The 24,723-nt window shown below is 40.1% G+C and overlaps 1 protein-coding gene across 1 annotated transcript in view; it reads left to right on the top strand.

Annotated features, from left to right (window-relative positions):
• Positions 1-24,723, top strand: part of SMARCC1 (SWI/SNF related, matrix associated, actin dependent regulator of chromatin subfamily c member 1) — a 90,698-nt gene that overhangs the window by 25,102 nt on the left and 40,873 nt on the right. Inside the window, exons 8-19 of the mRNA XM_055803680.1 lie at positions 1,031-1,106; positions 3,054-3,179; positions 3,892-4,010; positions 5,205-5,329; positions 6,141-6,200; positions 6,658-6,695; positions 9,268-9,389; positions 12,938-13,009; positions 16,942-17,055; positions 17,816-17,969; positions 18,289-18,402; positions 20,637-20,696. Coding sequence (XP_055659655.1) covers positions 1,031-1,106; positions 3,054-3,179; positions 3,892-4,010; positions 5,205-5,329; positions 6,141-6,200; positions 6,658-6,695; positions 9,268-9,389; positions 12,938-13,009; positions 16,942-17,055; positions 17,816-17,969; positions 18,289-18,402; positions 20,637-20,696 — 1,180 coding nt within the window. The remainder of the gene's footprint in view (positions 1-1,030; positions 1,107-3,053; positions 3,180-3,891; positions 4,011-5,204; positions 5,330-6,140; positions 6,201-6,657; positions 6,696-9,267; positions 9,390-12,937; positions 13,010-16,941; positions 17,056-17,815; positions 17,970-18,288; positions 18,403-20,636; positions 20,697-24,723) is intronic.

The following is a 24,723-nucleotide window of genomic DNA, read 5'->3' as shown; positions in this document are numbered from 1 at the left end:
AAGAGAGATTTCATTCCATGGGTTGCCTTTTGTCAAGTGTGACTGCTGAGAGCATGCATTTGAGAAAGCTGTCTTGTGGTGTTAGAAGATTTTAAAAGATAACGTATTTACTGTTAGTAACATAAATTTATTTGTAATAACTGGTTTCTGAGTCCGGGTTCTGGAAAACTCAAAAGACTGATAACCCAGCAGTGACTTCTACTTAAATAACTTTTTCAGGGTAGTAAAATCTGCTTGGCTGTGCATGCACAGAATTCTCAAGAACCATATCCATATTTCACTGGAGGAGAGCAAACAACAATTACTTAAGTTTCTTTCTTCATACAGATAAAGAACTTGAAAACATTTTTATACTTTCATCAGCAGTCAAGTTTGTGTTGACTCTGTGTATGTGTATATGTATTTATAAGTGGTGGTATAAACATGAGGAATGCTGTATACACATCTTTCCTTCTGTATAACACGCCAGTTGGTTAGTACGTGCCTCGTGTTGATTATAGAGTGTTTTGGCTTTTGCTGTTACCGTGTGGTTTCTTAGTATTTTTATAGTTGGGCTTTGGATGGAATAGCATGTGGAAAAGTGAGTGTAAATAATAAATGGCTTCTAGAGCAATAGGCATTGAAGAGAGGATGCATACTCCTTTCTTCTAGGAATCCAGTATCTCTTGCTTTAAGCTCACAAGAACAGAAACAAGTTAATTAACTTAATGATGGGGTTTGCACAGGTGCTCAAACTACATTTATACCGCTGAACCTAGAGAGTAGATTTCCAATTTTAAGCTGGAGCTGATTTCACACAGATAGCTTTTAAATTCAGAAAGCTAAAAATGTATATTACATGTCTTGGACCCCTCCCTTTTCAGTGTGTCTTACTCCTTTAACTTTTCATTGTGTGAAAATACTTCACTATTCTGTCCCAGCAGTATGATTTGCACCTGTCAAAATTGCTGAGTAAATATTCCTGCTGGTGATCTTTCTGGATGAACAGCCCAGGGGACCAATTCTGTTTTTTCTTGCCTCCTCTCATTAGCTATGACACTTGGGTTCATGCCAATGAAATAGATGCTGAAATTGAGGATCCTCCAATTCCTGAAAAGCCATGGAAGGTAAGTCTCTTTTTGAACAGTTTCCCAGGGTTGCCATAGTGGTGTAGCTTATGCGCAGGTGTTACTGGATGGGTGTTTTAATGTGCTGCTGAGTAACAATGGCTGTACTTCCATATATCTGGAAAAGCAGAGTGGTATTTCTAGAGCTGTGATGAAAAAGTCTAAAATGTTTCTTTGGTATGGGGAGGAATGCTATTGAAAAAATACTTTGTGAGGGAAAAGGACAGACTTGGGAATCCCTGCTAGTGCCAAAATTACCATTTTTATTTTGGCCTGACATGAGTGAGGTGTTTTCTGTTAGAGGTCAGTCCTTCCTTACTGCTGAAGTACAGCCATCTCTGGGATGAAACCTGACAACTCATTAGAAAGCACAGCGGCATTATACAGTGTTTAAGGAGGGGATGTGGGGAAAAAGCCGTATCTTCATGGGTTTTTTGGAAGACTGTTGTTAGAGAAAAGAACTGTCAGGTTAGAAATCTGACACACGTTACAAGGCTTAAAACATACTTTGTCTTCAGAAAGTTAATTTTTTTTCTGTAGCATAGAAATGGCCACAAATATTAGTAGTTAGATAATATGGAAATCAAGTAACTGCTTTAGAGAACAAATCCAAATTTTTGAAGTCTGTGGTACAATTGAAATCTTGTCTGTTCTCTGAGTTAATGTAATGGCAGCATCATTTCCAGCAGATTCAGCTGTTGGGATCAAAATAGAGCCGTGGTCTGGCTGACAGATCGTGTGTGGCTGTGGGCTCCCCTGTGCCCTGGTTTCACACTGCTACAGAAGGTCTTGAGCAAGTTTGTCTTAGCTCAGTACCACTGTAGATACCAGCTTCTGTATGCTCTTAGTACGGGGCACAGTTCAAGTTTCTTGATTATTTTTTTTTTTTTTTACTACATTTTCCCAAAGCCTTGGCATTGCTGACAAATTCTAGTGTATGAATGCAACTGTCCATGCAGTTAGAGCCAACGTGGAAATGAATGAGAAAACTAGTAGCTGTGTAAAGAATCCCTGAGGGTCACATCTCACCTTTCTCTATGGAAAGGTTAAATTTATTAGGAACTGTGCTCTTAACTGATGTTGTAATGATGCAGAAAGTCAGCACATGTCAATCTGTTGAACGTGCGAGCAGTCAAACTGACATCAGCAGCCTTACTTAGGTTCTTCATGTAGTAATTAGTTTTCTTTGTTGCCATGAAACAGTAGTAGCTACTTCTTTATTGTTCTATTTTTTTACTCTTTTATACATAACAGGCACTGGTGTTCTTTGTGTATGCTGTCAGTCTGAACAGCAGAATTAAAAAGTAGCTCAGGTCAGGAAGTAAGTTGATGTCTGTTGAAACATTACTTACTTCAGGTAGTCACCTGTAAATAACTGGAACACATGCTTTTTGTGTCTAAATCTTACTATAAATAGTAATACATAGTAGATTGTATAAATCATAGATTCTATGATTCTAAAGCCCAAGAGTTTATTTTCAGCTATGTAAACTAGAACTTTACTTGAAGATGGGTATTTTAAATCAAGATGGTCAATCTTTTCTTTCCAAGATATAGACAACTCTTCTTCATTTTTTTGGTTGTTTGTGGCACGTCTGTTCAGGTGATCTGTATATTTAGAAGATTTTTATGGTAATTTTCAGTGTCTGAAGTAAGCTTCTTAATACAGAGCTGTTGTCCCAACTATGAGAGCTGACCTTAAACTTCAGAATGATTAAAAGCAACTGAGAAACAGACATGACATTCAGTAGCCTTATGGTCATGTTCCTCCTTTATTATATTGCCTCATGAAACTGTCATCTGTTATGTGTAAAACCTTTACGAGATACTTGGATATTCAGATGCTGGTAACAAAGCTGCAAGTATTTCCTTAATCCTGTGAGGTCTGTCGTGGAGTTATTTTTTTCCAAAATCATTGGTGTGTCAAGATGTTGTTCTGTTCTTTAGGTTCATGCCAAGTGGATTTTGGACACAGATATATTCAATGAATGGATGAACGAAGAGGATTATGAGGTAGACGAGAACAGGAAAACAGTGAGTTTTCGACAGAGAATCTCTATGAAAAATGAAGAGGTAAGTGCTTCTCTGCCTAATGGGTGACCTGTTGGTACAGGGATATTTTTTGTCTGCATAAGTCAAATTTTTGAGACTCAGAGTTGCTAAAGCTAAGCTGGTTGAGCAGTTTGAGGTGCCTGTGGTAACACAGTCTGGTTTAACTGTCTTCTGACATACTTTATTTATCCAGAAATGTAAGTGTGCACTTTGATTTCCATGCCCCCCACCCTTCCCAAGGATAGTAAGAGAGAAGAGGACCCTCTTTGACTTTCTCATAAATGAAGCCAGGGGTGTGTTAAACAGCATCAGTTAATATTTGATTTCCAAATTCTCTGTACTTGCTGAAACTAATTTTTTTATTTCTCCCAATGCAGGAAGTTAGTTAGGACTCTGAAAACATGCTCATTTAACCTTGAGACCAGGCTGCTCCCTAGGGAATCTCTCCTGTTGGATAGTGTTGCACTGAACGAGTTGCACACTAGCGTTTGAATCTTGCTTTAAGAGTACGGTTCTTAAGTACATAGCCATTGCAGGATGTGGAGGATGGCTGTAGAAAACTTAGGGGCTTTCATGTTGACAAATGGAAGTATTGTGGAGCTGGATGTGGTGCATGTTGCGATATTATTGCTTTTAGCTTCTCTGGTGTAGGACGTATTAAGGAAGAGAGTAGCCTACAGCATTTCAATAACTGTAGTATTTGGGATGAGCTAACCACTTTGCTTCTCAACAGCCTGTACGTAGTCCGGAAAGGAGAGACAGGAAAGCGGCAGCAAGTACAAGGAAGAGAAAGCATTCTCCTTCTCCACCCCCAACTCCCGTGGAGTCGAGAAAAAAGACAGGGAAGAAAGGGTGAGTGTCCAGGTCCTGCAATTTGAGGCAAATTTTATTGAAGAAATGCTTATGGGGATCTCTCTGGCACCTTTCACTTGTCTCGCCTTAGAATGCAATCATTAGCTCTACAACAGACTTGAGTGATTTTTGCTTGTGCAGCATACGCAGTTTCCTTACTCCTCTGTAGAATTGTGCTGCCTGCGGGTGGAGGAGAACCTAGTGCAGGTTGTCCATTATCTGAGCCAGTGACAGGGTTCATTGCTGCATCAAGAGTAGAATTTATCAAATGAAATAGTACTCAGCTGTTTCTAAAATAACTCAAGCTAGTTTTGTTAGTGCAGTCGTGTAGTATATGTATGCTTTTTGATGTATGGCCCCATAAATTACTGCATTTAATTGAGGAGTTTTTATCTACATAGCCAGCTGGTTTAAAGTCCACTTCTCAAATGCAACTTTAACAGAGTAGCATTTGTGTCCTGCAGATCAGGACTTTTCCCAATGCTTAGTTTGATCTCTTAACAAAAAAAAAGGCCAATATTGTATCTAAATAAAAGCTTATTTATGTGTGGAAGTGGAGGGGAGCACTTTTGTGCTAAAAATTTGAGTCTTGTTTAATAGACCTCTTGGGCTTTCGTAAGACAAACATGGAAATTTATCATTTGAGGTGAGAAGTAATTCCAACTATCAACTAGTTCTTTTTTTATCCCAAAAGTAAAGCCCAGCTTAGATGAGTAGGGAGAGGTGTGGGTGATTCTGCCTTTGGCTCCCTCTGTATGCAGAACTGCTCGTACTAGCCAGCCCTTTTTGTTAAATAAGGCAGCGTGCCTTGAAGTGGTCCGTGCCTCTTCTGCACGGCACGTGCCTTTATTGCCACCTCAAAAAGGACGAACGTCAGTGAATCGCTCCTCCCTTGAATCTCACCGTATGCCAGTGCTGCCAACATGCTGGAGACGGTTTCGGGTTGGAATCAAGATGTATGTACAGTGGTGGTCTTCAGTCTTGAAACAGTGGAAAAGACCTTTTGTTTTAACTTTGTTTTAGTAATATACAGAGAATATTTTTTCATTAACCACCAGCACCACTTCGTACAGCATTCATGTTTTCATAAGTATTTTGACCCAGTCCTTTAATCCTGGTATCTGAAGAATAACATCAAGATGAGAACATCTGGAAGTTGCAGCTGGCAGAGAATTTGTGTATGATCTGTTCTAGACAAGCAGCCTTATATGGGAAACGGAGAGGGCAGAAGGAAGAAGATGAGCAAGAAGATCTTACAAAGGACATGGAGGATCCCACGCCAGTACCTAATATAGAAGAAGTAGTACTTCCCAAAAATGGTAAACTATGCATACACTGGATTCTTTGAATGTTAAAACAATAGCTTGAACTGCACTGAAAAATATGTATGTATTTTGACAAATCTTTGAAATACTTTATGGCCATGGGGCCAGATGGTCTGTGCCCATCTAAGTTTTATCTAGTCAAGGGATTTGAATGTGACAGCTGAGAAGGGCAGCAGATTCACCTTCTCTTGGCTTTTTGAAATAAGTTTACAAAAATCCACTTAAATGTTTAGTTTCACCTGTTTTAGGGTTGTTCTCACACATTATACAGAGTTCATGTTTCGGGGGATGGAGTTTTCTGGAGGAAAATAATTGCATGCCAAGTACCAGACATAAGCACATTAAATGACTGAAGACTGTAGCAACATGCCAAATGCATTCAGTTCTTAATCCTTTTCAGAAAAGTGTTGATCTATGCAATACCTGTTAAGTAAAGATAAGTCAGAAAAATAATTCCTTCTATCAAGTCCTTGATGCCAAACTATTTCGCGTGTCACACAGTTTGATTTTTACCTGGTTTTAACCGGCATATAAGAACTATTAAGTGTTGTATAGGTGGAAAAAGTACAGTACTTAGTCCACGAAGTACATGAATAGAAGCTGCTTTGTGTTCAGATGTGAAATTACAGAGAAATCAAACAAATGGTCTGTTGTACTCAGACTGCACAGATGAACTCTTTTGAACTGCAAAGATGACCAACAAAACTGTTTATTGATAAGATGGTAGACAGCATGCTAGACTTCAATAATTTTTATCTTGTCTGATGGTTACTCATCGGAGTTTCAATTTTGCTTGCTTTTGTAGTGAACCCAAAGAAGGACAGTGAAAACACACCTGTGAAAGGAGGAACAGTAGCAGACCTTGGTAAAACAAACACACAACACCCTCCAGCACCCCCTCCCCCAAGTTTTACAGTAATTTTGCTTGCAGGCAAATCTCAATTTTAAAAGGAATTTCTAATTCTACTATCTTTTGTTGAATTAATTCAGTTTTCACATACATTGGATTTGAAACGTATTGAGTTGCCTTCCCTTGTAGTCTTTTTAAAAAATAGGACATTTAAGCTCTTTCCTGGCAGAATTTTCCTTTTTTTTTAATTATCCTTTCTCTGTATTCTTATCTCTTCCCTTGTCTGGGATAGTTGAGTGCCTGCATAAGGATGAGATTGCCTTAATGATGTGTGATCCACTTTGCTTTCCTCCTCACTTCCCTTCCAAAACAAATAAAATATTTTTTCCAATTAAGCAATTCCATTGCTAGAAAAGCTTATGAGCAGTCGGATGCTTTTTATTAGTGTAATTCTCAATGTTTTACCTTTCAGATGAACAGGATGAGGAGACAGTGGCAACTGGAGGAAAGGTAATAGCAACCGTTTCTTACTGAGTTTGGTAGAAACTGAGATCATAGAACAGTTTGGGTTGAAGGGACCTTAAAAAACACCCAGTCTAGCCCCCTGCCATGGGCAGGGACCCCTTCTCCCAGCCCCGTCCAGCCTGGCCTTGGGCACTGCCAGAGATGGGACATTGACCACCTCTTAGGGCACCATGTGCCAGTATTTCACCATCCTCAGCATAAAAAATTTCTTCCTTATGTCTAGTCTGAATCTTGCCTCTTTTAGTTTAAAAATATTCCCCCTTGTCCTATCAAGGTCTTAACCTCATCCTCAGTAACTTAGCCTGTAATGTTTTTCAAGTGGTAAGATTAAATTAGTTACTGATAGGAATGTTGTTTTGCTATTAGAAAAATTCTATAAATGCTGTAAGGTTATTTCGTAATTTTAAATTAGTATATTAAAAATGAGAACGAGGAGAGAGATGCAGAATGTTTTCAAAGAAGCATTTTTCAGATGCAAGGTTTCTCAAAGGTTATGCTTTTTCTGTAGGTTTCAGGACTAAATCTAAATCCTGGATAGCCTTCCTGATCATTTTAATAGAGTTGCTGGGGTAGTTTCTGTATTGAATTGCATTGTTGGCATGCCAGGTGCTATTTTTAACAACTTGTCTAGTATAAGATGGCTGCTTGATCATGCAGGTAGGAAAAGATCACGTCTATGTTAGGTTCATACAGTTTGGATGTGTCCTTAGTGTTATACACGTAATTAAGAAAATCTGACTTTACATACTGACATATTTCTAGTGTTACAGTATTTCAGTTCATATGTCCAGTCTGTGTATGTGTTCTCAGAAATGCTCAAAAATCTTTTCTCATGGTTTAAAATGGGGAAAGATAACTCCAGGTATGCGAAGCACTGACTAGCTAGTGAGCAGCATTTCTTTCAGGTTCAGGTGCAGGTACCACACTAAGGAACGGTGGGCTTAAGTGTCTAGAGAGAGATGTCTGAACCGAGGTTGCCAAAATGCAATTATTAAGTAAGCACTGGTTTCCAAGTTAGGGAAACCAACTCAGAAGGAATGCAACAGCAGGCTTTTCCAATATGGGAATTTTTTATGATTTTTTTTTTTTTCCTGGTCTGACTTCTCCATCCCTGGGTGTTGAATGACCTGGAACCGTGGGATTGATGCAGCAACCTTAGTATTTGTTCCATGTTAGATGAGAAGAGGTTTGTTTTTCATGTCCTCTGCTAAACGGTGTTTTTTGGGGGGCCCTGATCTTTTTCTTAGTTTAGTGAATGTGTTTTGAAAGGAAAAGGTTGTTGGAAGTTGAGGGGATAGTGAGAGGAAGGCTTCTTTTCTGAATAGCTTTTGTCAGATCACTAAATCTATTTAGCGTGATACCTTTTTGTCTTTGGGGGAATTTAGTCCGAGGAAAAGATACATCGTTGATACTAATGACTCTACATTTGGGACTTTGTTATCAGTCTTTTCTGTTTCTCTGAAATAGTAACTGAGGTAGAGCAAGCCGTTTAACGTTGAGTTGCCTGCAGGCTCTTCAACTAGCACCTGAGGGTTTCTGTGCAGTTTATCTGTCCTGACCCTGATTTTGTAGTACTGTCTCTGTGCCCTTTGCTGTATCATTTTGGATCAGGAGGTGAATATGTGCTGGAACTAAAGTTGCAGAATATCTTATGTTCACAGGAGGCTTCTGCTGTGAAGCAACAGACTGTGACCCAAGGCTTGTCATCTGCTTAGGAATATCCTAAAATGTGGCTTGCTGGTGTCTTCACAGCAGCCCTGTATGAGCAGACTCATGGCTCTGCTCGCCCTTGGAGTGGGAGCAAACACAGGGACATGCAGAGTTACAACCTGAACTTAGTATCCCCTCTTCTTAAGAGGAAAATATCCAAGACCAGCTTTAAGATTGGTCAAAGCGAGTTTATCCAAGCAAGAGTTTAGTGTAATGAGACGCAGTTTTGCAGACATGAAACTGTTACTGCTGACAAGAGTCGTCTCCCAGTGAAACTAGAAGTAATGAGTCTGATTTCCTTTAATGCTCTTCTGAGGAGTGAGAAGACGAATGTGGGAAGAGTAGCAAAAAATACAACCCGTCTTAGACAATATTAAGAACTAGTGTGGTGTCAGTAATTGGAGATGACAGCAGGAGCTAGGCTCACAGCTTACAAAGTACTCTAGGTTTGTGCTGTGTTTGTTGCACGTGGTTGCAGTATACTACAGAATTGGAACGCAGTGTTTTCTCTTGTAGTTAGAGCATGCTTCATTTTGTAAACAGGGTGCAAACCGTGGTGTAACTATACTGCCAAGTATGTCCTTGAGATTTGAGAGCTGGCTCTGAAAACTTACTGGCGTTAAGCTTCCTTTAATATTTTTATGAACACAAAATTACCCTTTCTCTGGTCTCTGAGATTCCCCACACACCCCTACACCCCCCCCCAGCCCCGACCAGAGATTGTGTCAGGAGTTTATTCTGCACAGGATTGGAAAGCACCTGTTTGGGACTAACTTTGTGCTGGCTAAGAGTTGTTAGGTATGTGTCTTGCAACCTACTAACTGTTGTATTCCCTTCCATGATACAGGAAGATGAAGATCCTAACAAAGGTGATCAAAGTCGGTCAATTGATCCAGGTGAAGATAACGTCACAGAACAAACCAACCACATCATTATTCCAAGCTATGCATCTTGGTTTGACTACAACTGGTAAGAAAGTAATTGAGAACTGGGGGAAGACTTCAGAGTTTTGGTGGTTTACTCATAAATCAAGCCGAGAGCTGAAAGAAATTACTTTTATGTAGGCCTAGTTCCCATATTTGGATACATCTTTTCTATTTAAAAATCTTTTTGAGCTGAATTCTGACAGTTTTCAGGGATTTTGAATGAGGAAGAGAACAAACAGCATAGGTCTTCAGTCTACTTTCTCAGCATTTTTTGCTTTGCATTGATTTTTATTCTTCCCCTGTGAGAAAATAATTCCTTTCTCTTTCCTATTTTGCTAGTCCTTGTATGATCTTCCTATGTTTGTATCTACTTCTGAAAGCTGGTGGCTTTTTATTTTGCTTCAGATCTTGACTTGGAGCATAAGTCACTGATTATACAGGGAGGATGCTCGTTTCATTTTGGAATCCTCCTTGGAGTCAGAGGATTGTGATGTGCTATGAGCATATAACTGACTATAGTAACCCTAATGTCCCCTGTATACTCAGACTTCTGTGGTGTGGGAAGAGAAGCGAGTAGCTGGGAATGAAAGTCATGCTACAAGTTAAACTCTTAGTAGTACTTTTAAGTAACAACTGCTTTGGAAACAGAGTAAGGAATAGTCAGTTGTCTGGAAAAGCATTTGAGCATGCATTTTGTCTTAGCTCTAGGAGTTGAGATATTGTTTAGGCTGGAATCTAAAAAGATGTGGTATGACACTTGAGGATTAAGCTTCACGTGCAACTTTCAAAAGTGGGTATCTTTTTATAATAATGAATTAAGATGGGATTTGCACTGTTAGCATAAGGCTTGGTTCAGTTCCCAGCTCTGGCAGACTTCTGGTGCCTTGAGTCAGGTGCTTAAGTTGACCTAAATCTCCATAAATAGAACCATCTATTTTCTCAGTCCCCCTGCTCTCCCACTTTGAGATGATCCTGAAAGCAGAAAAGCAAGGGTCACATAGTCTGAATTTCTAGGTGCTCCAGTTGCTTTGTGAGCAGAAAAGCTCGAGGTGTAGTTCTGTTACACACACAGAATGAAACGCTCCACTGATGCACTTCAAAAAGTGATAAAGTACTGTGGATCTGCTGTGGGTCAGGCAAGGCAACTTTGCGTAGCTCGAGCTAATTGAGGCTTACTTTAAACGAGGGTAGGTGTATCTATAGCCTCTGTGCTTCAATTCCTTGTTGTAAAATGAAGGTACAATAATACATACCTACTGAGAAAATTATGACAGCAATGACGTTTTGTCATGAGATGACTCAGGCTATTGTGCAAGTGCTTTTGGGAGTGACTGGGTGATAATGGTTGGCTACTAACTTGATTGGTGCATTTGTAATAGTGACAGTAGTTCCAACGGTGTTCCTGAGAGCTAAACCAGTCTGAAACACAGCTAAAAGACTAATGAAGTATTTGTGAAGAAATACGGACTAAACTTCATGTTGCATTAGGTGTAGCTGGCCTGACCTTGTAAAAGGCAACCGTAAATTATCCCTGTGGTGTGAACAGTGGACATCCACAAGGTAGCAGGGTATGTGAGAAGAAGCTTTGATTTTTGGATTCTAGTGCTCCAGAAACAGCATGTTAAGCTGGTTTGGATTTGAAGCTGAAATAACCAAACAGCTGTGAGACTGACATTTTTCTGTCTCAGAGCATGTCTTTTTCATTGAGACGGGGTTTTGTGTTCTGGAGAACTAGAGAGCATAGGTGTAGCACTGTCCCACCTGGCTGCAGGTGTTGTGGCCCTTGCTGTGCCAGCAAGGTGCTTCTTGGGTTATTTAAACGTAAAAACAAACCGCTGCAAAATAAACCTCCCAAATTGCAAATCTTTCCTTAATGTGTCCAGTCACAACTGATTTAAAGCAAACTGAAAAATAACTCTAATCTACTTCTCTCAGAATGTTTTATAAACTGCTGTTTTAGAATAGTCCTTGCTAAAATTAATTTTCTAGTAAAAAGATAGATTTTATTTAATGCTCAGTATAGTTTCAGTGTAATATCTTGAGCTTTGGGTAACTTCATTGTAAGAACTAGAAAATTTGTTTATTACTAAAATCTGAACAGTTTATTGGTTTATCTTCATCTTCAAATTAGAGTATTTTCCTATGAATGACAAGTTAAGAGGAAGCGGTATCATTGTAAAAGGACAATTGCATGGCAGGTGAAAAGCTGAACATACAGGAGGAGGGCAAGAATATATTTTTCTGTGTTACCTTTAAAAGTAGCAATTCTTAAAAGATCCTTGTAGTTCTCCAGGTTTTAGCATGCGTCAGTACATGCTATTCTATGAGTTTCTGTCTTAAGTTACTCTGACAAGCCCTGCATTTTTAAAAAAACACAACCAACTTTTCCATTTTATAATCTTGAAGCTATTTCCTCACTTAGTAATAGATGGGTTAAATCTTAGGTCCCTCAAAGAGTTTTCATATTAAGATCTTAGAAAAGAAAAAAATGAGTTGACTAATCAAGTTCCATGTACTCTGGCTGTTTGCTTGCATTACAATTTTGCTTTGCAGTGAAAACCCTCTTATATATCCCATTATATGCCATGGATAAAACAAAATTATCTTGTTCATTTGTTGCTGGTAGTATTCCGCAGGTGCAATCACCCTGCAATTAAAACACTCCAGGAGCAAATTTCCTTATTAAGATAAATCATATCACTTCCTCCAACCCTTTATTTAGAAAATACGAGAATGTGATTTCCTAAGTTTCTGCGGTGCTATTTGCATTGTCAGGCTGGTAGTACATGCAGAATGAAAGATTCTACTAAAAGAACATTTAAACTTAAATACTTCATCTGAAACAACTATGGAAGGAAAAAATGTATCAAAATAACTAAAGCTTAATTTTTTGTGATCTTTACCTTTGTTTATTTTATGTAACGCATAGCATCTCAGGTGTCGTTAGTTCTGCTCTTCTATATGTGGTCAGTTTTTGCTCCATATGTCTTCCTTGGAGCGCAAAGGGAAGAAGTAATTTTTAAGACAGTGTTTTGTTGCTCCAAATAGCCATACTTTGGATTTTATTTTCCCGGTTGACCAGGGAGGTACTAGCTATGTCTTTGAAGCCAGTCTCTTACCTGACTTGTGAGCACTAATAAGTGCTGCCGATCCAGCTTTGGGCTGGGACTCAAAGCACGCACTGCCATCTTGGCAGTATGTGCCATAAAGGTGTCGGTTCCTTGGGGTATTGGTGGTTCGCCGAATGTTTGCACTAAACAGGCTGGAGGCGAAAGATGCTTTGTCAGAAGCTTGGGAAGGTACAGGTGGAAATGGGCGGCTGCTCGGTACTTGTCGGAGTTTGATCAGGGTGGCATTGGGTGCGTAGTTTTGCTTTGACCAGTGACTGAATTGTGATGGTTTTTCAATGCAGCTTTGTTTGGTGAAATAAGCAAATTTCAAAGGGTCATGCTAGAATACTAAGGTTTCTATAAAAAAAAAAAAACAAACCCTTGTTATAAATGTTCTCCCTGAAAATAGTCATTTGGAGGTGTGCAGAGTACTTCAAGATTACTTAATACTTGGTATCTGAATTGTCTGTTTCTGCTACAGTATTCATGTGATTGAACGTCGCGCTCTTCCTGAATTCTTCAACGGAAAAAACAAGTCCAAGACTCCAGAAATGTAAGTAAAATATGAGTGTAGGCGTATAAGAGTGTGGCAAGATAAAGAAGCTTCCAGTTTCATGAATCCTGTGGTCATTTTAGCTGTGCATGTGTTAAGCTGATACTGTCTGTAGGGGCATGAAAGAAGGAAAGAGCACCCGTACAACTGCTGCTTGTAGTTTGGTAGTGTCTGTGTATTATTGAAGTAGAGGTAAAAGTTCAAATATCTAAGTAATAGTTAATAGTGGTTGTCCAGGAAAAATAAACCTAATTTCTCCCAGGTAATATTGGAACAAATTCTTGAGCTTTATGCGGTACAAGACATGATCGTCTTCCAAAAACATCTGAAAAATTTCATGATACTGTAGAAACCTAATAATCCTCCTTATTTTTCTCTCTCTTCTCATGCCATGCTGTATTTCTGAGACTCAGGAGTTTCATGTGTAAGCGGTGATTGCTGAGTTTGTTGTAGGATGCTGTGTCAGACTGTGGAATGGATTTTGCACAGTTATCTGTGTTGATTTCATGGTTCCCTCAGCAGCTGATGGGTAATTCTGAAAGTGCAGGTGAGGGTCAGTAAATGTATCTTTGCAGGCCTGAGATGTAACCGTGTTCTCAAGTATTAGGTAGTCCAGTTTAAATCGGAGACCTGGAGTTGTGCATTGCGAGAAGAAAAATATTTTTTCTTATATAGCTGCTCCAAACCCTCTGGTGGCATTTTAATTCTGGATGTGCCTGTTAAGCCTAGGTGGAGTTGTCTCAGTTGAATTTAGATCCAGTTTGTACCTATTTTGTCTCCTTGTGGGGTCTGGTATCTACTGCAGAACTGAAGTGTTCTTAATTGAAAATTACACACACAGAGCTGTTTAAAATAATTTTGAAAGACTGATTATTGTCTTGAGGTAGTGCAGTGTTTTTCATACATCGAATGATTAACTTCTGATCTGACTTAGTGTAACAAGATAAGCTGCTGATTTTGCATCAAATGCTTATCTTGAGAATCTACTGCAAGGCTTGTTACGTGCCTTAGTGACAATACACCTCCCCTTCCCTGAGAATTTTCTGTTAATCACAGCAAATTTGGTTATTCAAAGCAGTCTTGAAAGGTGATTGATTACAAGAAGATAGTGAACATCAGGTTTTGGGGCAATGTGCTTGTTTCTGTTAAAATTTTAATCCCAAAACCTGAGAATTCATCCAAAAAAAAAAAAAAAAAAATTGAACACTTGTATGCTTGTCAACTTGGACAGTGGAATTAGGCTTGTTGTGTTCCCTTTATTTTGATACCAAATCCTGGTCTAGTGGCAAAACAGCTCTTGGGGATTTTAAACCAGTTTTTTGAATTAACTACTAAATGAAGCATTTGGGATGTCTTCTCAGCACATTGTCTTAACATCTGCAAAGCTGTGCATTTTTCATACACAGCATTTCTTCAAACTAACTTTTTCCTTCCGTTTCTTAATCCAAATGATGGTGGTGGTAATTGCTCTTCCAGCAGGTAAACAAGGCAGACTTCAGAGTGTTCTTGTGCTTGAATCTCCTCTCCTCAGGCATGACTTTGTGAGGCTTCTGAGCTAAGATTGAGATATAAATTAGAAGCTAAACTTTTTCAGCTCAGAGGAGTACTGGGAGACCTTGTAGCAGTTGCGCAATGCGCGAGGAGGTTACTGAGAAGATGGAGCCAGGCTCGTTACTGAGGTGCATGACAGGGGAAAAAAGTCAAACTGAAACACAGCAAGTTCTGCCTTTGATATAAGGGAAGTACTTGACTCTGAAGAAGATGAAGCACTGGACTGGGGCCCTGGGAAGTTGGGAATGTTGTTCTTTGGAGTCCTTCAGGCTTTGCTGGACAAAGCTGTAAGCAACCTGGTCAAAATTCAGTGGTTTGAGTAGGAGATTGGCTTGGAGACCTCCTGAGACCCCTGGCACCCTGAGTGGTTTTCAGTCTGTAGTCTTTACTCACAACTTCTGTACATGTTGGCGTTGCAGCGGTAACTGTAGCTGCATGATAGTGATTCCAAATTGCATTTGACACTAGCTCTGCTCCATTAGTTTTACTATTTGGCACGTTTGTGTTTGGGGGTTTCTAGGACTTGGTGTCGAAGACTGCAAACAGATTGAATTGTGAAAAATGCTTACCTTTTGTATTTGCCACTGATGTGGTTGTCACATGTAGGCCCATGCTTCCTTTTTCAGTTGACGTTAAAAGATCAGGTCTCCTGACATTCATCCATGTGCTGCTGCTGGTTATTGCCTGGGAGTGAGCAGATCAGGGACTCCTCCTAATGTTGCTGTTACCCTGGAGATGTATTTTTCTTGCCATTTAGGGACTGTAGGAATAGCTTGTAGTCTTGGCTTTGTGTTTTCCTTTTTCCATTCAGAAGGATTTCCCTTTTTTATTTAAATGTTTTGCCTCCACCTTAGTTTTCAGGCCAGACAAAGTACTGTGTTTCAGAAGCTCACACAGGTTTGTTCTTGTGACAGTAGTGCCTGAGGGGTGGTTTCTGTCTTAAATTGGATTTTAAATATTAGTTGACATATCTCTCTCACTGTTGACAAGTTTTAGCTGATGAGTCATGTCGTTGTCAAAAACAACTCCCTGCAGGATAACCTTTAGGGGTGTTTCTGTCTTAGGCTTCTCTCTTCACCTAGTAATGTGACCTTAACAAATATTAAACTAATTTCTGCAGCCAAGACTGCTTTAAAATACCTGTTCTTAAGCAGACAGTAACCCATTTCTCTCCAGGAGCATTTAGAAGCGTGACTGAGTATTCCTTTATGGAAGAAACTCCGTTTTTTCTCGCCTACCAAACATTGGACATGCAAGATCCCATCACCTAGTTCCATATCTTTTTTCCAGCAAGCTTCATTTATAATTTGCTCAGAATGAAGATGTGGGATTTTGGCAGGAATGTGTACTTGCAGCATCTGTCTGCTTATGTCTTGCTTGTGAAATGCCTTGGTGTTCCACCTCTGTATGATTCATTCTTGGTTACCAGCTGCTTTTGCACGCTGCATGTGAGGCATCCCTGTCTTGAATTTTCTGAAGGCAGAAATCTGCTCATGATAAACTGTTGTGAACACATCCTTGCATGGGATACTAACTTGTATTTGGCAGATTGGTATTGTTCAATCTAAAGAACAGGGTTAGCCATAGTTTTATGGCAGTTTGTTTTGTTCTGAACAACTTGTGTTAGGAAGCATTAATACATTGCAGGAAGTTACTGAAAAAGCCTGTGAAGCAGTGTCTGCAGTGCAGGAAAGGGGCTGAACCCCAAAACCTGCTTGCTGGGACTGTTGTGCACTGAAATACAGCGGTCTCATGGGGGTGATTTCTGCCTTAGCTGTTCCCAGCTCAGTGAGTGGGGAGTGCTGTGCTGACTTCTGGGTTCTTGCCCTCTGCTTTCCAAAGATCTTTTGTACATTTTGCTGGTGTCTGACCTTTCCTGGCTGATGTTTTTATGCGTTAAAAAGCCTGCATGTAGGAGCAGTAACGTTCTAGCCAGTGTACTGCTTCTGCTTTTGTGCACAGCTTTTTTTCCTTCCAGACTCACAGAGGTGATTGACAAACATTTAGTCTGTTGCCATGTGAAGACCAGACCCTACTAATTTTTTCCTGCAGCTAGTAGTCTGTTCCACAAGTATTTGGTTAGTGACCAAGCTACAGCAGCTATTTGCATGATTTGCAATTTAAGCTTGCTTTGATGTACTGCTGATCCAAACACAGATAAAGTCTAGAGTGAAACAATCTGGAAGAGATGGGTCATATTCAGTATATATATAAAAAAAATTCTATTTACTTATTGCTTTTGATACTGATTCTTAAATTTCGTCAATAAAAACTATCTGTTGATGTTTGCTTGTCAGTAATACGGGTGTTTGAATCCTGAAATACGTATTCTAAACTTTTAGACATTAATATGCATGAACTACCTATGAATTGTCTTCCAGATACCTGGCTTACCGCAACTTCATGATTGACACGTATCGCTTAAACCCTCAAGAGTACTTGACGAGCACTGCTTGCAGAAGGAATCTGACTGGAGATGTGTGCGCTGTCATGAGGTAAAAGCCACGGATGTTTCAGCCACTGCCCGCACTTTAACAAAAAGAAATAGGAGCTACATTAGGTGTGGAAGTGCTCTAGTACAACAGCGTAGGTGTGGGCAACAGCCATTGTGCTGTTGATTAGCAGTTTCCCCATTTTTATGGTAGCCAGATTGTTATGCTATTCTTTATTTGTAATATTCTGCCTGCTTGCTGAGCCATGCCTACGGAGTTTGGATCTTAACTTGTGATTATTTAGGTTCTGCTGTTCAGTACATATGTGGAGTTTTTCCAGGAATTCCAGTTTTGCAGCTCTGTTTTGTCAGTTTTATGTTTCACCAGTCTTAAGCTGTGAGGTGCAGCAGAGCCCTAGAAACGTGGGGCTTGCTATATGTTGGTTCAGTGAAGAAAAGCTAGATAGGTGAGGAAAGCAAGTCAGTGATTGTGCAGCCCTCACAATCTGTACACTGTGTGCAAATGGTTCTATGCACGCAGCCCTAGCTTTGCTTTGCTTTTGTCCTGGAGTAATTCCTGTTATCTGTAACCAAAGATGTCATGTTTTGTTTTATGCAACATGCCAAAGTGCAGTCACATCTGGACAAAGCTTGTGCTTTGTGGTTTGTATTGCCATTTGTGATTAGTGGAGGACTGTAGAAGATTCTGGATCTATGTTTGATCCAGAAACATAAAATTCCTCCTTTGCTCTCTCCTTTCTGCAGTGTCAAGCATGAGCAAGGCTTTAGTTAATAAGATTGTAATTTGTCACGTTGTTTCATAGAGTACATGCTTTTCTGGAGCAGTGGGGTCTCATTAACTACCAAGTGGATCCAGAAAGCCGTCCCATGGCAATGGGCCCTCCCCCTACTCCTCACTTCAATGTGCTGGCCGATACACCCTCCGGACTTATGCCTCTCCATATCCGCACTCCGCAGGTGAGCCCTGCAGGCTGCACTAATGTGTGCTTGCCTGAGCTCTAGCCAATGTCATTAACATGGTAGCAGAATAACTTGCACATGATCTCATTAAATGTTCCCTTTCTGTCCATCTAGGACACCTGAGAGTTTCAGGTGGTTGGAATCTCTTAAACCAAGTCTATGGGCATTGTATGCAAGTGATACGATGCAAAGCCGTCTCTCTAGACTTACATTCAACTTCTTTGTTCAGTCCATGTTCTGTTTAACATTGGTCTGAAAACCTTGAATAACTTTCGATTTTTGCCTCTCACCTTTCTCTTGTGATGTTTTTTCACAGGTTCCAGCTGCTCAGCAGATGTTGAGTTTTCCTGAGAAAAACAAAGAGAAGCCTACTGATCTGCAGAACTTTGGACTTCGCACAGACATTTACTCAAAAAAGACTTTAGCAAAGGCACGTGTGTTGGGATTTTTTTCCCCTGCACCTTCTGTTAAGCCTTCTTCCGCAGTTGTTCTCCACTGGATGATATTGAGATGGCTTATATTACTCTTACACTCCTGTTTTAGGTTTCTGTGTCTTAGTGTATGACACTAAGCTACATGGCTGTGTCAGATACCTGATTTTGTAGGAATAGACACATACCTATCCCAGGCTGGTCAGTACTGTCAGTCTTCAGACACTGAAACCATGTTACTGCATATTTTACCTGAATGGTTCAGAATCAACAAACTACCCAGTAATTCAGCACAGGAACTGAGATCTTTCGGCAGGGTCTTAAACTATTATGTTTTCCAAGTCTGAGCAGGTTTTGCCAGACTGAGAGAACTAGGAAGTTGCTTCAGTACAAAAGGTGCCACAAAACCGTTGCAGGGGTTTTTTTAGCACTGACATTGCAATGTATTGTATTGGATAGTTCAAGTTTTGAGATACATTGCCATGATGTCGGTAATTCCGTAACCTCTTGCCTTCTTCCTGCTGCCTGATAGCCTGTGTGTACCTGGTAGCAGGAGGTGTTGCAGGAGTGCCGTGTTACTGCTTCAGCATAGCCTTCAGTTTGGGAGTCTACAGAGTTCTCCCGACTACTGCCTCTATGTACTGAAGTCAGGCTGATCTGTGTCATTGGTTCATTGTCCTAAGAGATCACTGTTTAAACCTGAGAGAGAACTATTTACACTACTTATACACTATTATTTATACTATTTATCAGCTAACAGATAACTGTTTAAAAAACTCACCAAAACAGAGTTGTTGTAGAGATGAGTGTTTTTTTATAAAGCCTGATTCCATATGACGTTTCATGGAATAACTTTTTCACTTAGTTTAGGGATGTTCACCAAATTAATAAATTTTTTACTGTTTCTAAACTCTGGTTCTGTTTACAAGCATCTATACCAATGGACTTGAGCAGATTTGTTAGCAGAAGTTGATTTCCCTTTTTGTTTTATGTATGGCCGTTGCTTTTTCGGCTGTTCATACCAGCCTGTCTGAGAACTGATCAGCTGCTGGATGACTCACTTTGATTAATGTTCTGTTTGGGTTAATGATCTGTTTGAAATGCATCTTGAGTTAGGATAGATTTACTAATCCTAAATATGCTTTTCATTTTGCTGTCGTCTTGCACAGATACATCCAATCTAGATAATGTTCTGCCATAAGCAGGTGACAAGCTTTTTATCTTTATTAGGCACGAAATGGATTAGGGTGTCATAATCATGGAAGGGGAAATTTTCACCAAGAGCTTTGTAGCATTTAGAAAATCTCAGGAGTTAACCATGAGCTATAGATCTGGAAGCAGCAATCCTTGGAGCAAGTGATTGCTAAATATGCAGATTATCTTCCTGTGATTACTCTTGTCTTTTCAGATAGCTCATCTCACTTGTAAAGATTTATTATTTTTTTTATTAAGTTACAGATGAACTTTTAGACAGACAAACTTTTTTTAGAGCAGCATGCACCTCACACAGTCCAGTCTGTCTGCCTTGGAAGCAGAGGCTTGATGGGGACTAAAGTTATGGTGACATAAGCCCTGTTCTCTTGAAAAAGGTGCCCTTTAAGCTGAGAGAATCCCAGGTGTGCCTGGATGGAGTAATACTGTCTCCTCAAGGGACAGCAGCCTCCTTCAGTGGTATGGCACCTGGTGAGGGGGTTAGGTACTCTGTTGTGTCTGTTGGTTGCTGCTGTCCTTTGAAATGTAGGATGCTTTGTGTAAACTGCTCTCTTCTTGGCTTAATTTTACTGGCCAAAGTCAAGCTGACCAGAATACCATCAGCACTCCTTGGGGTTTTTATATTTAGGAAAATCCTCTTTGCTGTTTGTGCAAGCAAAGATAACCAGGGAAAAAGGGTACCAAATCACTTTGCTTTAGCTTGGAATAAAAGAGGAGTTACAGGTTCTCCTAGGCATGTTGGGAAGGTGGGATCTGTAACCCCCAGCCTCCACAGAGACTGCAGGAATGTACTCACCTGTGTACCTTAGCTACGTGAGTAAATTGTGTGAACTGAACCACTGTGAGAGATAACCAGGGATTGGTTAGCTGTAGTAGGAAGGTTGTGAAAAATACACGTTTGGGTGGATTAAATAACAGATTCTTCGCCTTCTTAATGTTTTCTTCTGAAAAGTTCTGTGTGAAAGGACCTGTATTTCATGTCTGTTGTTTTTTTTTCCCACCCCACCCCTGTCTTTTGTAGAGTAAAGGTGCAAGTGCTGGAAGAGAATGGACAGAACAAGAGACATTGCTGCTATTAGAAGTAAGTTCATGAGGGCAAAACCAAAGGCGGATAGGAAACCAAAACATGCAGGGTGTTACATGCTTTGAAAATCTACATGTAGGTTAATAATTGTTTTTGAAGGGGAGTTAGATGACATACACATGCTTTTACAGAAACTGGAATAGCAAAGAAGTTTGTAGTGGGAAGCAATCTCTTGGGACTGAACTGATGTGGCTGGAGGAGGAGAGTGGCTGCTATCTATATACAAGGATGCTTGTCTGTTGTGGGTTATGGGTTTTAAATTGGTAAAAGGTTAAAGCTCACCCTTAAACCTTTGGTTTCTTTGACCATCATGGCTATGTTACTACTCAAAAGAGATGGCAGGAACATCTGTGTAATAGAGGAGCTTCATGTGCTTTAAGGTTCAGTTCTATCTAACTTGTACCTGCAAGCTAGAAATTATTTAAGAACTGTTGCATAAACTCAAGTTCAGATCTTGCAGTGCAGAGGGGGCTTTTCATTAAAGAGGAGTTACGAATACTATGAATGCCCTTCAGGTGATGGTTTACCTGCCACTGAGATACGTACTTCGAAATTCTGATAATCTTTACAGGTTCCTGGCTATGCTATAGCATGTTAGGGAAGCAACTAGTTTTTGAAGTTTAAATTGTTAAGAAACAGTTTACTGTCTCCTGCCACTAAGAAGGGCTCTGAGAAGCTCTTTATTTGGTAGCACTTTAATCCATACACCTACTCGTTCTTTTTGCCCTATAGCTGCACTTGGTGTATTCTTTAAGCTTTTTCTGGAAGTTTACAAGAAATAGACATGAGATGACTCAAACCAGGTACTGTAAAAATGAGCTCAAAGAACTGCTAGCACACGCGATCAGGTTTTTGTCCCCAGATTGCTTCATCTGCTGCTCTTGAACCGCACGGTAATTGTCAGGTCTCTTGGAGTTCCAGTCTAGGATGAAAACCATCGCATGAGATGCACTGCAGAATTATGTTCTAGTCTTCCACACTGATATCAGGGCAGCATTGTATTTCATAGTGCTTTGTCAGAAGAAAAATCTCAGTGGTCTGAAATAATTAATGTGCTGCCAGTTCCTGTAAAGAAATTATCATCTGCCTAGCTTTCTTTTACAGGAGTGTTTTCTTGGTGTAGAGGTTGGGTGGTTAATTTTTATTTTTTTCCTTTTGTGCAATTCAGGGTTCTGGTATAAGAATTCTAGTTTTGGAACTGGTATTTTGTTTGGTTTTACTTGGAGAGAGCTTAAAGCAGACTGCAATTGCGTGATTGTTCTGGCTTTTTTGTCTTTACATGTGTCAGTAAACCCATTGAAAAGTTAATTTCATAAGGAAAAGCATGGACAATGGATCTTGACAGTGCTTGACAGCGCTGAACAATACTCGGCTTCTGTGTGTGGTTTCTGAGCTGGCCAAAGTGCCTAATCAGCAGCATACTTTGCTTCAGCCATCACAGATAGGGAAGCGTGTGCGTGAAACAGCCAAAATAGTTCTGGGAGTTTTTGCCTTAGGTTGATACGCACTGTTGAGCTGATACTTCTCTATTGGCACTTGGAAAAATTTTGCCTGTAGGTGAAAACAGCTAAGATGTCCTTCATGGCGTTCTTGTATGGAGAAACAAGACTAATAGCTTGATATGCTGACTTCTTCGCTTCCTAGTATTTGTATTTAAAATTAATTCTTTTGTATATTTGTAGCTTATGGTCATATATAGCAAGTAGTAGCCTAATGAAACGCAGGTGACAGTCTTCATTTTAAAAAATAAATCAAGTCTTAAGCCTTGAGATTACAATTTTATTTAATGTGAGTTTAAATTAATAATGTTTTTGTTCTTTGTGATTTTAACCTATGAATAAATCAGTAAAGAGTATATCAGTTCAAGTGTAAGTAATTCAGCTGTAACAAGCCAGCTCAGTCCATTTAAATCCTCAGGGTAGCTTTGAGCAAATATATATGCAGTTAAGTTACAAAGAATAAATCTTAGCTAAAATAATTACTGTCCTTCCGCCTGTTGACTGAATAAATTGGGGGGAGGAAATACTGTTTCCCTTCCAGAATCATTTTCCCTGCCACACTGCGGCTCCGTATCTCCACAGAGTTCTATTCTTGCATAGTTAAGTGCATTTTCAGCTATTTATTTTAAGGACAACTATTGTGAGAGCTAGCTCGTCTAGCAGGAGAATAACTAGCAGTGAAGGAGAATGAGCAAAAAAACCCTGCATGGCTGTGAAAAGCAGAGCTCATCTAATATGCTAGTGTGATTAAAAATGGATAGGCAATGATAACTTAGGGCACAGAGATTAAATTAGGGAAAGTGAAACAAAGGTTGAACACTGAATAAATGTTTCCCCGTGAATATGACCTAGTGAACTAATTGGTTTCTGATTTCTTTAAAGATTTGGGCAAGATCAGACAGAGGTCAGGAGAGCGGTTCAGAAGCAGTTAGGGGCCGTTAATTCCTGTGGTACGGGCCAGGCAGCCCGATGTAGTCTGTCCTTGGTTTGTTCCCAAACCAAATGATTCTTTCAGAACCTTTCCTGCTGTCCAGCTCATGATCTTCAGCGATTCCTGTGGTATGCTTCCCATCCAGCTACGTGCTGCTGGAGCACGGCGTTCCTGGCATCTGCTGCTCGCCCAGCTAGTCTTGCACCCAGGGTTTTAAGAGAAGGGAAGGAGCAGGGAACCAGTGGCCTTCAGAAGATAAACTAGGGGTGTTTCCCTCCTCCCCAGCCAGTTTAAGCAGCGAGCCCTAGCTATGAGAAAAACTTAAAACTTCAGGCAGGTAAAGCCTAAATCACTTTTGGATCAGGGGGCTAAAAAGCTCCATCTGCTGCAGGCAGCTTGCTCTTTTTTTCTCAAATTTGTGCAGTGCCTGTTGGATTTCTAATGCCTTTGGATTTAATTCATCTGTCCTTTCAGTTAGTTTGCTTCCACATCTTCAAAAATGCTACTCAATTTCCATGTTTCCCCAGCTGATCTTCAGCATCTGTGACATGCCCAAGGGTCCTGTTCAGGTGGACTGCTTTGCCTTTGAAGAATTCTCATAGCTTATGTTTTAGCTGCAAAAACACTGAAACACTTTTCCTCTAGAACTGCTGTGAAGAAAACAGTATGTTTGGAAACTCCTGGATTTTTTTTAACAAATTACTTTCGTAGTGGTGGAGTTGACTGCTTTCTGCAGGCGCTTGTCTTCTGAGTGTGCAACTGTCGTATGTATAGTAACTTGTTTTGTGGAAATGTCCCGTCCCAGGTCAGGGAACTCAACACTTGAGGCTGGTGCGTCAGTTTGTCTTCTGCTTGTCACTGATAACTGCTGAAACATCTAGCATAGTAACTTGGGTACTTGTGTGACTGCTCGGGCACACTGGATGTGACCTGCTCATGATGTCCGACATACAGCCCAGCATCTTGCTGTTGAGCATGTGGAAGGTTAAGTCAGTCTTGCGTGTTACGTGAAGGGAAAGACTGCGGGTGTTGGAGAGCCATTAACTTCCTCTGTTCTTAGCAGACATGCTTAAATGGGCATACTGCTTAGTTAGGGAAGCTCGTTGTCATGAGTACTTAGTTAAGGAGGAGGAGGATTTCTGTGTGTTCTGAAATATATTATACCTGCAGACGGGTGCCTTCAAGTCCAAGGCAGCCTGACTGATGGCCAATCCACGTAGGGATCCTCCAAGCAGCCTCCTTCAAACTCTGTGCTTCCCCCTCCACCAGTTACTGCTGAAATGCTTGCTCGCTTGCTGTGAAGCAATGCAAAAGGTTGTTAGTTGCCCTTATGTATGTGTGGGGTAAGTACAGTGTAAGTAAAAAAAAAAAACAACAACCAAAAAACCAACAACAAACAAACAAACAAAAAACCCAGCTTGACTTCTTAGCCAAATGTGTTAAACTTAAAAACGAAAGCGGGGTCTGCAACTCAAACAGAATGGTGTTTACCAGCCTTGCTCAGACCTCTGGTATTAAATATTTCCAGAAGAATTCTGTTGCACCTGTGAGTTGCAGATCCCATTTTCATTTTCAAGTTTAATGTATTTTGTCC

Source organism: Falco peregrinus, chromosome 5 (genome assembly GCF_023634155.1).
Source record: "Falco peregrinus isolate bFalPer1 chromosome 5, bFalPer1.pri, whole genome shotgun sequence".
In the NCBI taxonomy this organism is placed as follows: Eukaryota; Metazoa; Chordata; class Aves; order Falconiformes; family Falconidae; genus Falco; species Falco peregrinus.
The sequence above is the reverse complement of the archived record's forward strand: the minus strand, read 5'-3'. Positions and strand labels throughout refer to the sequence as shown.